Raw genomic sequence first — 16459 nt, 5'->3', positions numbered from 1 at the left:
AATTGAAGAAAAATATGAAGGCACACCAATTGCAAGATCAAAAGAGCAAAACATTTTTCTTTTCGTAGTGGGAACAGAAGTTTACAGGCTCATAGTTACATTGTTTCCCGACGAACTACTAGCTTATTTAGTGTTTGAGACTTTAATTAGCAAGTTAACCATTTACTTCGATGAACAAACGCTCATGGTTGCTGCAAGATTCAAGTTTTTCTTTCTTTAGCAGGTAGCAGACCAAACTCATAAACAATGGATCCCTTAATTACGAGGTTTAACTAGGCGATGCAAATTTTTGTGTAGTCACGTACAATCATGCTGTTATGTCACGCTGCAGGACACTATAACTCAAAATATTTGTGATTATAAAATTTGTGCTGTTATTTTGAAACAACTTGATCCTTCATTAGATACAGTGTTACAGTTAATTGAGGCTGAGAACACATGACTTACCTAAGTGTGAGATTCAAATGTCAAATATTAGCGAATTGCATAGTGACAGTGTTAGAAGTGCTATAAAACATAAACAGTCCCATGCCCACCTGGCATGTGCAACTCAGCATATGATGCACAGAGACTAACAGTGGCATGTCACGCTGGCACAATGCCAGTAGACAGAAAAACATGGCAAAGTCTTGCCCAAAATGTTTTAGTCACAATAAGTACACGCAGTGCCCAAATCACGAGACTATCTCTTAGTTTTGCAGTACAAAAATCATGTTCAGTCAATCTGCATGAAAAGGCTACGTGGACAGCAAACTCCCAAACAACATGCCACTAAACCAGTTCATATCATTGTTTGTCATGACACAGCCAGCCAGGGAACAGTGCAACCCAGTGGCAGTAGTATATGTTTGGAAAAGTTGCCCAAGTGCAAAACATAACAAACATCAATCGAGTGATTTTCATGAGTCAAACAAGTCATGCTGACGCAAATACAGGTCCACTACTAAATATTTGTCCACTTCACCTATCACACTTTGTAGCAGCTCACAGCAACTGGAAGAAGGCGATAGTTCTGTTTTAGACGTGCAAAGCAGTTCAGTAAAGGTTTTTTTTTTTTTTTTTTGACAGTAGCTAAGAAAGATGTCACCCTGAAACTGGACACTTCTGCTTTAGTTACACTTCTGAACAAACCTACTTTTGAGCGATTACTTTCACCAATACTGAATCCAGCTATTCACCTGTTGTCAGGCTACAATGGACAGGAAATTCCACTTTCAGGAACTTTCAGTATGCCAGCTACTTTTTAAGGTGTAATGAAGACTTCATTTGTGGTGATTTCTGCCAAATCATCACAGAATTACAGAATATTTTGGCTTACATTCTTTTGACATTTTCGGATTGTCAGTCCACAAGTTAGTGTCGCAAATTCGACAGATGCACCTACAGACAAGCTTCAGGCTCTGTGTGACGAAGTTAGTGAATTTTTCAGCAATAGTCCTGGTTGCGTGAACAATTTTTTAGCTCATGTCACTCAAAGACAATGCACAACCATAGTTTTGTCACTAAGGAACAGGTTATTGGAAGTTACAACAATGGCATGCTTATGGGGTCATCAAGCCTATTAGTGCAAGTCAGTGGTCTTCCCTATTGGCATCCTTCACAAACTTTCAGGACGTCTTCGACGGTCTGTTGATTTAAGTAATCTGTGAACTTTCAGACAATGATAGATGCATACATTTTCTTCCACCCCAAGGAACGGATGGACAGATTAGATGAGAGTATTATATTGTATTGTACATTGTACAGGGACCTAGAAACAATGGAGAGGCTCCATCCCCGCTGCAGCCGCAGTGGTCCACAACCCCACGAAGACCACCACAGTCCACTTCACCCCTCCGCCACCCCACACCGAACCCAGGGTTATTGTGCAGTTTGGCCTCCAGTGGATACGCCCCCCCCCCCCCCCTCCCAGGGAATGTCTCACACCAGATGAGTGTAACCTCTATGTTTGTGTGGTAGAGTAATGGTAGTGTATGAATGCACGGAGAGCTTGTTTGGGCAGTGATTGCCGACATAGCTGAGGCAGAATAAGGGGAAACAGCCCGTATTCGCCGCAGCCCGCAGACTAGCCGGCTCACCAGACCTCGACATAATTCCGCCGCGCAGATTCATGCCGGGGACCAGGTGCTCCTTCCCACTCTGGAAAGCCGTGTGTTAGACTGATCAGCTAGCTGGGAGGTATAGGTGAGGGTAGTTTTTTTCCAAGAGAGGTGTCACGGGTGATTACCTCCAATTGCTTTTGGATGACTGCTCAAATTTTTGGTTATTAACACCTATCTCAGGTTTCTGAGACTCCATGATCCTGCCACTATGTTTCATTTTAGATTCAGCATACAGCCAAGAGCCAGGGTCGTGGCTGCCACAGACCAGCTGGCATCTCAGCCCAAGGTACTTCCCATAGAGGTGGATATGCCCTCATCCTCGATCCCATCATCACAGTGGCCCCTATCACAATGGGCGACGCCTCTGTGTCCTGCCACCTTCCTATTAGGGGAGGGGGAGGGTTCCTCCAGCATTCAGAGACTACAGCCCTGTATGCAGGTGTGTGTCCGACCTCTGGTTTGTCAGGAGTTCCCATGGGGCTCAGGGTGAATGCTGTGGCACGGATGGGGGCCTGTCACTGGCTTCTGACCTGGCTCCTGTCCCATCAGCTGCATCTGCACCTAGAACCCCAACACTGTTGGTTCATGCCACAACCATATGTGACCATGGCCTGGAGATTTGGGGGGAGAAGTGTGGCATCATAAGCACAACACACATTACCAGGCAGCACACAGGTATCAATAGGTCAACAAACCACTTCAGAAACAGTGTATATCCCAGGGATTGCCACACCGAGAAGTCACAGCAGTGGCACTACCAGAGAATACAACTGCCAGCGCCACAGCAAAGAGGGCAGTTAAAAGTCAGGGACGCTGAAGACCTTGCTGTCGTGCACTCGTCCCACTTGTGTACTTTGTGCCTCATCATCTGCTTCCAGCAAGTCTGCACCAGCCCATTTTCAGTTAACATTCTAGTGGAACAGGAACTGTTCAGTATCCAGTCCTAGCTTCTGGAATAATAGTTTAATTTCAGGGTCTGTTGCCTGAGCCAATTTGTACAAAGTTGAGTATTTGTCAATAAATGTGTGTGTTCTTGTCACTAATCAGTACTAGTGCTTAAAGCATTTCCCTTGACACACTAAAATGGCTCTGAGCACTATGGGACTCAACTGCTGAGGTCATTAGTCCCCTAGAACTTAGAACTAGTTAAACCTAACTAACTTAAGGACATCACAAACATCCATGCCCGAGGCAGGATTCGAACCTGCGACCGTAGCGGTCTTGCGGTTCCAGACTGCAGCGCCTTTAATCGCACGGCCACTTCGGCCGGCTCCCTTGACACACTGTTAGCGCTTGAGGGTGGTGATGAGTAAAATCCCCTATGGTTATATCAGAAGTATGATTCAACAGGGGCCATTATGTTTTCAGTTCTCCTGTGCTCTGGAGCTTCATGCAGAAATTATCCCACAGTGCTGGCTCATTTCTGTCATATGCCATTACAAGTCATTGTTAGGCTAGTTATCGTTTGTGCAAAGTTCTCCTGTAACTGGAATTGTGCATTAAAGTAATTTATTTTTTTGCTCTAGGAAACTATCTTTTTCTCAATTTTAATTACTGACTTTTTCAGGTTCTTAAATGTGCCACGAGTTCACTTTTCTTCACGGAAGTTTGTGGTTATAATCATGTAGGCATCCCTCTTGATAAAGTAAACTGAAAACACCTATGCAGCTGGACATGGTAAGTTCCAGAAACAAAAAATTGTGACTACTTTTCTGTTTTACAATGAACCATGATTTCTTCTACGGCTACTGCTGTAGTTCATTTTGCTTGCTTCACATCTTCGTTGGGTTACATCATAAGGTAATTGTGGAACTATGATTATGGGAGATATGATGCTCACAATACTTGATGAAGATCTAAACACGTTTTTTGTGCTTCCTTAGATTCATAGTGATATTTATCTTTTACATAATTGCTCTGCCATCTAGTTCGTGGCCTAGGTTCATTTGAGTTCTAGGTTTTATTGTAAAAGATTTTGACAAATTGGCTACATTAGACCCCAGTTTTCTTTTTTATCATATTGCTTCAGATTAACTAGAGTAATTTTCTTTTTTTCTTTTTCAGAAGGTTTGATTATTTAATGTTTACCTGGTGGGAGCTATAATGGTCAAGAACTTTGATGATACATTTTGATGTTTTTCAGTTTTACTAATTTTGACTGGAAATTTCCACTTTCATGTCATCATATTATTGACAAAACATAAATCACATCTTAGAATACCTCCCATTTTTAAGAATATAAATTTTGGACAGTGTAGTGTGTAGATCATGCTTTTCATGCTATATTCATTGACACATGTTGTAAACACAGAGTGATAAGCAATAGGCTGTTGCGTAATGACCAAGGTCAATGCTCACACAGAGTATCTCGCATGAAGCTGATGCAATAGCTTTGTAATTTATTTATTTTTATTTGGTATTCTTTTTTGATAGGAATAAGGGAAAGGAAAGACTTTATTTAATTTCTATAATAATGGGTAAGGTCACCAATAAGTTTAATTTTTTTACAATTGTCAGCACCTTTAACCCACACTGACACAGATTCAGATTCATTTATTTTATGATGATTCCTGCTCCCTAGGACGAAAGACATGGCTGAGAGGTAATATTAATTACGCATATCTCTGTTGTAGACCTCTGCGACGTGAATCCAGTATGCGATGACATCATGGATGTTAATACTTTCCAGCCCTGAAACTTTATCGAATTTAGGTCCACGGACGAGGGTTATGGTTACCCTGTTTTGTGTATCCTTTTCTTAATGTTAATTCCTACAATTAAGATAAACATTGTTCACTACATTTATCTCTCAAAGCATCTCTATTACAAATGAAAATATTGCACTTAATTTCAGTTTGTAATGTTCACTGTTATCTCCGAACAGAATATTTCCTTCCTCGCAGTGTTTGTGATTTTCATGCCAGTGGACTCTTCCTGGTGCCTGTGTTAAGCATATTTCGTTGTACTGCCATATTACTACTATGGAGTCTTCTCACTGTGATCATCCAAGTCTAAGATATTGTCCCTCTTCAGCGACTCTCTTCTAGTCCTGCCAGATCTGGAATTCCACACTAACTGACCCAGATAATCTGAGGGGCGGCAAATCGTTTTGTTACACACAAGTTTCTCTTATTGTAATGTAAAGCAAACTGAGACCTGACCATATTCTGTTAGCCTCTGGATATAAATACCATAGACCTTTTTGAAATCATGAAGAATATGAAATTGTGGGTGTCAGTTCAAACAGGGATTAACTTAAATTAATAATTTGATCTAATTTTTTATTAACATTTTAATTTCTGTGCCCAGCTGTTATGGCTTAATTCTGCCCACAATCCACTTGATGTCCTGTACACTGCACAGCTTCGGTACTCACAAGACTACAAGTGACTAGACTTCAGGCTGAGGTTTATGACTTTTTCTTTTGTTGCATTCCACTTGCATCTACTGCTGTCATCTTTTCAGGTATTTGCAAAATTTTCACGTACTGAATATTGGTAATTTATATGTCATCTTCATTTTGCCAGTTCTTATCACTAGTAAGGTCAAACTGTACTACTTCTTAGCCACGCCATTAGCGATCTCCATACCTGAAATTGAATGTATTTCATGTTATAATTGTTGTTCTCCACTGATTAATTATTCAGGATGTAGAGTTGTTTCTTTCATTTTTGTTACCACTGTACCAAAATCCTTCTATTGTCCTGTCTTCTCCACTAACATTTGAACAGCCATCTTTTTCATTGGATTGTTATTTTAAAAAAAAGGAAATGTATTTCTTCCCTGGAAGTTATTTTAGATGAAGACTTAATTCTGTCTGCACAGAGAACTAATATTGATAGCAATATGAATACTTAAGGGATGTCTGAAAACTTGCATCACAGCATTACTTCTAAAAATTATGGCCCTGGTGGACCAGTGGGTAGAGCACTAAACTCTAGCCCAGGTGGCCCCAAGTTCAATCCTGGATAGGAGGAAAGATTTCTCCTCATTCCAGTCCACTCAGCCTACTTTCAAATGGTGAAAGGTTGCTGGAGTCTGGGATCTGCCAACCCTCCCCCTTCTAGTGACACATCAAACAGAAAGTCTGCATTCTTGCTGCAGTCAGGCCAACAACATTGTCATGGACTTGTTCTACAGACTTTTACCTTCATTGAAAATCACCTGACTGGAATATCATGGAATACATGCTACAAAAAGAAAACACTATACATAACCCCTATAGTGAGATGCTGATGTACACTGATCTGTCGGTTTACATAAAAGTGCTAGTAACTACAACTAAAAACATGAGAAATTACACAGATGTTGAACCTTATAGGTTCATGTTGACAAACATACAGGTATAAATACATCAGGGGGCTACACCAGTCACCCTATGCAGGGCCCAGAGTTAACTTATCCCTTGCTCCTAACATACAACTTACCAATGATTTAATTTATTAAGCCTAACTAAACAATGTTACTTTACCAACTTGAATACAGTAAAATTTTAATAAACTACATTAATACACAGCACACTAACAAGTAACTTACATTTTAGCAAGAAGTAGCTATTTTTATCTTTAAATGTAACCAGTATTGTCTTCCAACAAATGTGATTAATTCTAAATGAAAAGAACTGCACTTTTTGCAGTGAATACTATTTAATATTGACACTTCTTTTATGTTTCATCCTGGATCCAGTCAACAATAAGGTTACTCAAAATGCCTATTGACTGTTGATTGTGTTGCCTTTAAACAGAACTGCTTCATGAAAACTGTTGCTGAGCTAACTTATGAAACATAAATCTTGGCTACTATCATCCGCTAGACGATTTTTCTTAGTACTTTTAGGTTGGCAACATGTTATCCATGTAAACTTTTACTGCTATGGTGACATGTTATTTTTACTAATTAAGGAATCATGAAATTAATTTTTTTTAAATTTGCAACTTCAACTATGGATTATCTCTCATGCATGGAACGTATGGACATCTGACAATGAATAATGTAATACACATCATATGAAATGTAAGCATTTTGATAATATGATGATAGTCGTTTTTGCACTTATGGTATTTGGAGGTGTATTTCCACAGAAAAACATACAGAAATCATCAAGAATATCACATGATGATGGCAATGTTCAGTTACTCATAATGACTGTCATTTCTACTTTATCATCTAAATACACACAACATAATACTAACGGTTACTTTACTTAATTTGAGAATATGTTCTCATATTCAGTTATGAGATTCTGAAAGTGGACGAGTACAAGTTAAAATTAAAGATTCATGGTGGGAAGTACCATTGTACATTTGTAAATTATGAGATCTGTTCTTACTTGAGCAATAATTGTTGAAGTTATTGTTACAAGTAGTCATTCCTGGGAATACAACATGTGTGTCCATTATTACTAAATCAGAATATCCACAACACTACAGTATCAACAGGAACTGAAGCAAAAATGAGCAAATAAATAATTGCACAGAATAATGTAACAAAATGACAAAAATATTACAAAATTTGAAATCTATGTATTTTTCACTCTGTCATGACCACAATTTGTTATTGTGTGTCTAAAGAATACTGGATGAGAGATAGTCAATAGTTCAACTTTGCTTAATATCTAAAATCGCTGTGATACTACATATGGCAGGATAGTATTACGTTGCAACAGCGAAACAAAGTGTCATGACATCACTGCAAATCCACACAGCTGAAAGTGTTGCAAAATTGAAGGATGCTGCTTACTTTATTACAACTACATGAAGTCACTTCAGGTATGACATGACATAGCAAAGCAGATATTTTAAACAAACAAAAAATTGGGAGGAAGTGGAAAATAAACTGATCCTAAAAATAAACATTTTTAAACAAAATACAGAGCAGTAGCAGATATTTCAAAAAAGATCGTGCTTATTCACAGGAATTACAAAATTGGATGCACTTCAATCATGTTTAACACATCAACTGCAATGAGGCCATGGGCAACCATGGAGGACTGCACATCTGATGCAATGAGGCTGCTAACCATCATAGAGTCTGTGTGTCCAACCTGACATAGTGAAAAATCCATCTCTTCAGCGTGCAGGAGTTAGTGTGTTAAAATAAAACAAAGGAAGCAATTAAAAATTATTGTCATTTAATATATTTGCTTAGAATAATGAAAAATTATGCTTCTGGGTTAAATTCAGGTTGTTAGCAATCATACTTGGACGTCATTTGAGTGTTGTCATTGCGTTTTATTCAAGCAACTGGAGTTAGAGATTAACATTAGATGATGCACTCATTTGCACTTTTATTTATGTCTAGGAGTTACACACTGGTAAACAATGACAAACAGAAGTTTTTATACATGGTACTAAACTTTATTTATTCTGAATCCCAGATAGAGCTGTGTAATACACAATGCACATTTCAAAAGAAATACAGCTCTCTAATAGACAGCGGCATTTAGTACAAAAGGCTACCAATTATGGTAAGATTTGTGAAACTACACATTTTACCAACTGGCTGCCTTCTGTCGAGATACACTGATGAACCAAAATATTATGACTGCCATCGAACAAGAGGTCAAATGCCACCTACTGCCATGTACAATGGCATACACAAGGTATATGAATGGGGAATCATTCTAGCGATGGTATAGGACCCAACGTTGTAAATCCACTGACATAAGTGATATAATCAAAGAGCAGTTTGTTATGTCCTGGTGGTTGGCAATGACCTTCTAGGAGGTGGCAAAGTTGGTGTGCTACTGTTGTGAGCATGCAAGGAAAGTGTTTGAAGGGCAGTGAAACCATAAACTTGCTACTTGGTGTAGGTGCACACCATTCAGCACACATTGCTGAACATGAGGCTCCAAAGCACACAAATTCTACATACTGCTCCAACAGCATTGTATTTTGTCAATGGATTTAGTCACCATGCTGAATGAGTGACTTTCTTGTTGCACCACATCAATGATCATACCCAGATACAAGCATTTGGGTCCAAAATTGTGACATAGTGGACATTCATCTGGGGTGCTATAGGCCATGTAGTATTGTCATATACCTCAGCACTGGGCTCTACATGAACATTATTGCTACCACCTGCATCCCTTAATGCATGATGTCTTCCCTGAAGATAATAGCATCTTCCAGTAGGATAACTAACCATGTCACAAGGCCATACCAAGCAGAATATTTCCAGTAGTACATTCCAACGGTGGACCACCACACTATTAGGCAGTTCTCATTATGTTTTCGCCCACCTATGTATTTTGACATTAACAGGCATTTTATAACATAGAATCATACATGTACACTTAGTTGCACAACATTAGTGTAGTGAAAGCATACCTCTGAGAAGTAACTTCTATAACTGTAAAAGTTTTGCTATCTTTCTCAAGTATTAAAATTACTTTCCTGAGTGAAGGGTGTCACAAACGTTGTATTTTAAGCATCTCCTTCTGCCTAGCATTTACAGCTTCATGGATCTCAGAATGACACCATCCTTGAAGTGATATGCAAAATACCATTACATTTCCTTGCCTTATCCAGAGCACTGAATGCTACATGGTACTTATGATTACTGCAACAGTCAAGATATTTCTCACAGTTGAGCAACTTCTGGTCTTAACTCTGATAGGAGCATAGTGACAAACACCAAAAATCATTAAAGTGATATCTGCAGTACTTAATACAGCAATTTATCGAAATGTCAAGCTGCAGAAATGTTTTTTCGTACTGTTGCATGCTCTGTTAATCTCGAGGGGACCATCTACAGATATTGATGTTTTCATTCCTTTCCAGTATGTAATAATATATGCCTCTTGAGATTGCCCAACTGAGTAAAACATTTGCCACAGATATCACATTTGTGGGGTCTCTTACCAGTGTGTATTAATTCATGTCTCTTGAGATTACGTAAATCAGTAAAAGATTTGTTACAACTACCACATTTGTGCGGTCTCTTTCCAGTGTGTATTATTCTATGACTCTTCAGAGTACCTGACTGGACAAAAGACTTGCCACAGATATCACATTTATGGGGTCTCTGTCCAGTGTGTATTAAGGAGTGAGTCTTCAGATTACCCGACTGAGTAAAAGACATGCCACAAATATCACACTCGTATGGTCTCCTTCCCATGTGTGTCAATGCATGTTTCTTGAGAGTATTTGACTGGGTATAAGATTTGCCACATACATGACATTTGTGTGGTCTTATTCCTATGTGTATTAATACATGCTCCTTGAGATGACCCAACTGAGTGAAAGAATTACCACAAATATTACATTTGTGTGGTTTTATACCAGCATGTATTAATGCATGGCACTTCAGACCACGCAACAGAGCAAACGATTTGCCACATATTTCACACGTGTGTGGTCTGTTTCCTTTGTGTAATAATAAGTGTGTCTTGAGAGTACTTAACTGAGTAAAAGATTTGCCACAAATGTCACATTTGTGTGGTCTTTTTCCAGTGTGTATTAAGACGTGGCTCTTGAGAGTACTCAATTGTGTAAAAGATTTGCCACACACATCACATTTGTGAGGTTTCTTCCCAGTGTGTATTAATATATGGCCCTTTAGAGAACCCAGCTGTGTAAAGCAGTTGCCACATATATCACATTTGTGGGGTCTCTTTACAGTAAGTCCAACAGTGTTTGTACTTACTTTAATAGCTGCTGTTACAGTTGAATTACTTTCACCTCTGTCTCGTTTCTTTGAGTTGCGTGAAATAGTTAGTGTGTTACAAATGTCATTAAAGGTTTTTTTTAAAGTCTTCCCAGAGTCCTTAGATGAAGACTGCTTCTCAGTCTGTTCCAACATAGAAAGTTCTTGATCATGATCCAAGAAGGCAGTTTTTTTGGGGTTATAACTAGAGTCAAATTTCTCATTAATACCGGCAAGTAAAGCTTGATCACACACACCCATTTTCCCATGTTTGTTTAAGCTACCATTACTGGGAAATACTTCACCACACAACTTACAAATATATATAGGCGGCTGCACACCATCTATGTGTGTGAAGACATGCTTTATGAGTTTATATTTTGAGGGAAAGCTCTGTAGGCAGAAACTGCAACTAAATTTCTGCAGTTCTTTTTCCCTCAAACGATATTTTAGTTTCGTGCAGAGTACGTTAGCTTCTTGTGAGGTCAATCCTTCTGTGTGTGTACCAAACATGGTGAAAATTGTTGATTCCCATGTGCCTATCTTCAGTTCATCATGGACAACTCTTTCATTAATAGTTTCTTGAAATGAAATGCCACAACTATCACCCCTACGTTGAATCAACCTGGAGAGAGAAGAGAAGAATGCTGAATAAATCAGAAAAAACAGAGACAATATTTCAATGTCCACAAATCCAGAAATAAAACTATGATCATATAAGTACTTGCTTCAGAAATTACATACTCAGTAAATATTAGTGAAGAGAATTATCATGAAACTCTACGAGAATAAAATTTTGCAGCAGAAAAGCCCTTTTATAAACAAAATGACCAGAGGGATTTCAATAGCGACCAACCTCATTCACTGTTGACTTCATTTGCAACATCTTTAGCAGATATTGTAATTTAGAAGAGTCACATTTTTTTAAACTATGGTGCTGCAAGCTAATTGTACACACCAATTTATCATATTTATCAAAATAATGTATCTCATTGTGCATTAGATAATTCTGAATGTGGAAGGTACAATATATTTCAGATTTAGTTGAGACATATAATGAATCTGCTTAATACTATGTCCTTCCTAAATTTTTGGGGACATTTTTGGAAAACAGAGATCTTCTAAGCTATATAAAATCAGAGAAAAACCAGTCTAGATCATTATGGTTATGTTACTAAAATGACCAGTTTCAGCCTCGTCTTACGCCATCTTCGAAGCAGAACCACCAGCTGAGGTTCACGATGTTTAGAACAGTCAGTTGACTTGTTGCTCACCAGTTTCAGTGACTGCGGTCAACTGACTGTTCTAGACGTCGTCAACTTCAGCTGATGGTACTGCTCTGAAGATGGCCTAACACTAGGCTGAAACGGGTCATTTTATTAAAATAATTGTGATCTAGACTGTTTTTTTCACTGATTTTATATCCTTACTGTTTCAGCGTTAATCTCACATACTAACAGCTTCCAGTTTAGTACTCAACAGTTTCTACATATGACAAATATTAACACAACAAATATGAACACAAAGTAAAACAATGTTATAAATTACTATAATATAAAAGTTAAAATAAAATAATGCTTTTTACAGCCCTCCTCCTCTGTTTTCGAAAACACTTTCAGCTCAGGATAGAAAATGGTACAACTATCAATGATAAATTTCCTTTATCAGTTAAAACAAATTTTTCTATTTGATTCCAAGTGAATCAACTACTACAGCAAGCTGGCTGATTAGTCTGGAACTTGACCAAGTGTATAATGGCTACATTAATTGGAAACAATGTTAGATCAACAAGTGGCAAAACAAACAAATGTGCAACTGATATATAAATATGAATGACTCAGATTTACAGAGGTTTGCAACAGAACATGTGTGTTGTTGGCACTTCGTAAACAGAAATTGTTTGACAGTATGGAAATAGCTGTAAATCTGCCAATACATACACAGTGCTCAGCCATTCTGAAATATTTTAAGACTCCCAAAAACCTGATCACCTATTATTCCAGAACAGACTTGACAGAATAAGACACACACCAATGTCCACATCACCACTGGACACAGGGGACACTACCCTACTGTACTGTGGGCCAGTGATGGCAGCTGGTACCTGTGCTACCCCTGTCATATCAGGACCCTATCATTCCACGTGCAGTAACCCCAACCAGCAGAATGGAAATGTGAGTCTTTGAGGTTCACAGTGGGTGCATTTCAGGTGTGAAAAAACTATTGTAAATTAATGTGTTTTTTTTGTTTTCTTTTCTTTGTCTTTTTTTTTTAAACATAGCTGCATAACAACAATGGTTTCATGTAATAAAATTATAAACAGCCGACCAGTTGCAATGGATAAAGAAATTCTTTACCTAGGTTCCCGCAAATATAAATTTATCTTCTTCAGAAGGTAGCTATTTTACATAAGTAAGGACTAATGTACCATCGCCATTTCTACACATGGATCTATGCCGACAATTGTAAAAACAGCGATGGTACATTAGTCCTTACTTATGTAAAATTGCTACCTTCTGAAGAAGACAAATTTATATTTGTCAAAACCTAGGTAAAGAATTTCTTTATCCATTGCAACTGGTCAGCTGTTTATAATTTTATTCTTTGTCTTTTGTTTGTTCTTTGATGGCTGTAACAATAGTTTACATTTTGTAACATTGTAGTTGCTGTTTACAGAAATGTCATTCTCCATTTTTATGAAGTTATGTATTTATAGATATTTTGAATATTGTAATGGTATGCAACAGAAGTTGAGCTTTAGGAATGTAATGAGAAGTTTCTAGCTGATGTAACAAAGGTGTATCTGGAGGAGGTGTGTAAGAGAATGACTGTGGTGTGTGATGGAGGGTATATTGTGAGATCATGACTGTAGTTTCAAGACTGTTGTTTTGGTACAATGTGTGCAGTTCCAGTATTTAACATAGACGATAAAACTAAGAGCTAAACGTAATATAGTGATTCATATTGTAGAGTCCCATCTCCAAAAATAAACTTGAACCTACAATGTGCAGATACCAGTCATTCACCACAGAGTGGTGTACTGTTTCAATGTGTATGTTGAATACAGATTAGGTTGGTTTCATTATAGTTTATTGCATCTTGAACTAATGAGGTGAAACTATCAATTGGGGCATGGAAAGGACAGTTGAACTGAGCTGATAGCTTTTTATATACTGTTCCGTGTGTGGTACACTGGTAAAGAGCTAACTTCTTGCCATGAAAAAATATTAATAAACTAATAATCAAACACTACAATACTGTGAATGTGTAGTAATTTGTTTGAAAAGTAAATGGTTTCTGATGCACATCACAGAATGTGATATAAAAAGAGCCTGTATGAAACTACAAAATTCAAACTGTTGTAATGAATGAGTAAGAAGTTGTGTCATGTTGGTACACTTCATGTTTGCTTAGCAGAGCATGTTTGGTCTACACTGCCACCTGAAGCTACTGTGATCAAGAAGGAAACTGTAACATACTATCAAGACTGTATATTACTGATATAAAATAGGTTCAGAAAATGTCTGTAGTTTTTGGTTTATGAGGCAAAGATGAACAGGCAGGAGCAGAAATTTTCTGTATGTGGACTACAGAAACTGAAGTTGTAAAAAAACACACACATGGTCTACCAATAAACATAACAAAAAAGTAAAATCAGAGGCATATATAAAATCTGAATTGTATTATTTTTCTCGTACAAAGGCTGTTCAAAAAATTTCCAGAACTTTGTTCACAAAATTCCTCTGTGTTTATCTTTTACTTCTTATGCACGATCTCTTTCGAAACTCTCCTCCACAGTTGATACACTGCTCCCAATGCCATTTCCACTTCCAGAAGCAGTCTTGGTGTGCTTCTTACTAGATAGCGCGAAGTGCTATCTGCAGATTTTCTTTTATCTCATCTATCACTGCAAATCTTCATCCTTTCAACAGAGTTTTCAACTTGGAAACAAAAAAAGTCTGCAGGGGCCAGGTCTGGGCAGTACAGAAGATGAGGCAGCACAGTCATTTCACTTAAGCACTCATCACCATAGGCTTCCTGCATCATTTGGCTCGTCCCTGTAAAGGTTTTCTTGAGTTTCATATAAATTTTAATGCACACTCATTGCTCCTCTAACTCCGCCATCCCAAAATTTGAAAACTGTGCAACACAATGTTCTACTCAATAAAGCACTGAACAATAACAGACATGCAACAATGAAACTTCTAGCAACTACACATTAAACACAGGCATGTGCAGGGTTGCTAGCTGCATTTCACTCCAACACACCAGTGGTGTGAAGTTATGAATGTTCCAGAATTTTTTAACAGACCTCATAGTAAGGCAAATGTCTTTTCTTCTTTTATAGCCTAGATCATTTTATTGGGATTACTGCTAAAATAATTTACGAATTTTAAAGTAAAGCTACTTATTTTCACATTTGTTTACTGTAATGATATGTGATATTTGATTCTGTGTCTGTCCTACTGATGACTAAAGTACCAGCTTATGAAGGACTGTGTGAACACAAGAAGTGCACAAACAACATACTTCATTTGAGTTAGTCAATTTATCATGAGAGGTTCAAATATCAAAACATAAAATAGGAGGCAGAGGACACACAAATATACCACTATAACAATGCAATATGGGGTGGGGGGTGTACCAAGGAGAGAGTTTGAACAGCTCAGGCTTTGTTATTTTGTTTTTTATACACATTCTGTAATTGTTATTTATGAAACTGTTGTTTACCATTTTTTCTGTTGCTTACACAGCTTGAATATTGCAGTGCTATGTGAGAGAAGTCAAGCTTTAGAAATATATAGAGATGTTACTAGGAGAAAGGTTCTCATGAGAAAGATATTAAGAAACTGACTATTTTATGCCCGAGTGTAGGAACAGTGAGAGATCATGAATGCAGTTTTTAAGCTTATTTTAGTATAAAATATGTGGTTTCAGCATTTACTGTGGATAATGAAGCTAAAAATAAATAATCATACAGTGGTCTATACTGTGGAGTAATGCCTTGAAAAATAAACTTGAAACTATGATGAGCAGCCAGTGTAGTAATGCCACCACAGAATGATTTTTGGTATGCACAACATGAACTGTTTTGATGTGTACTATGAATTGTCAATTTAAAAGAAAAACATCTCTCACACTGTCAGCTTATATCTCACAAAGTGAAACTAAAAAGTATGATGTCTGGACAATGCAGGAGGCTGTTAGCCAAGTAGACAACTTCTGATGAGCAGAGTGAACTGCTTCTGACTTTTTGTGTGTTGTGGTGGATGTATAGTTTTGTTTTGTATGGTATCTGGCACATGTCACTCTTTTCTCTCTTCTTCTTTTTTTTTTTTTTTTTTTTTTAGACCTCTCATTTGGAATATTCTCTAGGTTTGCCCCTTATACTGGATTCTGCAGATCCATTCTTGTATGAGTAAGTAATACATTGCTATTTCTGTGTACTTATCTGTTACAATCTTCATTTTGAACTTGTGTATGTGTAGTATTTCATTAGTTCTGTAACTGATGTAAGAGGTCTTCTTTTGAATACGTTAATCACCCCATGTTAACTTATGTATGTAAAAATTTAATAATAATTTTTCAGTTTTACATTGAGTGATTAATACCCTTCTATATGTTGTTACTATGCATTGTTAAGACCTGTGTGCTGCTTCCTCTTTTTCAGTAGTGATTTGATTTCAGTTGTCGGTCTCAACCATTGG

General features: G+C 37.6%; 1 protein-coding gene across 1 annotated transcript in view; it reads right to left on the bottom strand.

The window, feature by feature from the left end:
- Nucleotides 1-1653: 1653 nt before the first annotated feature.
- The window catches only part of LOC126426486 (zinc finger protein 492-like), an 86970-nt gene continuing 72164 nt past the window's right edge, over nt 1654-16459 (bottom strand). The window contains exons 5-12 of the mRNA XM_050088396.1: nt 9876-11376; nt 9522-9645; nt 9249-9345; nt 9016-9118; nt 7842-7943; nt 7404-7525; nt 7306-7323; nt 1654-1750 (exon numbers count right to left, since the gene is read on the bottom strand). Of these exons, the coding sequence (XP_049944353.1) occupies nt 1654-1750; nt 7306-7323; nt 7404-7525; nt 7842-7943; nt 9016-9118; nt 9249-9345; nt 9522-9645; nt 9876-11376 (2164 nt within the window). The remainder of the gene's footprint in view (nt 1751-7305; nt 7324-7403; nt 7526-7841; nt 7944-9015; nt 9119-9248; nt 9346-9521; nt 9646-9875; nt 11377-16459) is intronic.

Source organism: Schistocerca serialis, chromosome 11 (assembly GCF_023864345.2).
Source record: "Schistocerca serialis cubense isolate TAMUIC-IGC-003099 chromosome 11, iqSchSeri2.2, whole genome shotgun sequence".
In the NCBI taxonomy this organism is placed as follows: Eukaryota; Metazoa; Arthropoda; class Insecta; order Orthoptera; family Acrididae; genus Schistocerca; species Schistocerca serialis.
The sequence above is the reverse complement of the archived record's forward strand: the minus strand, read 5'-3'. Positions and strand labels throughout refer to the sequence as shown.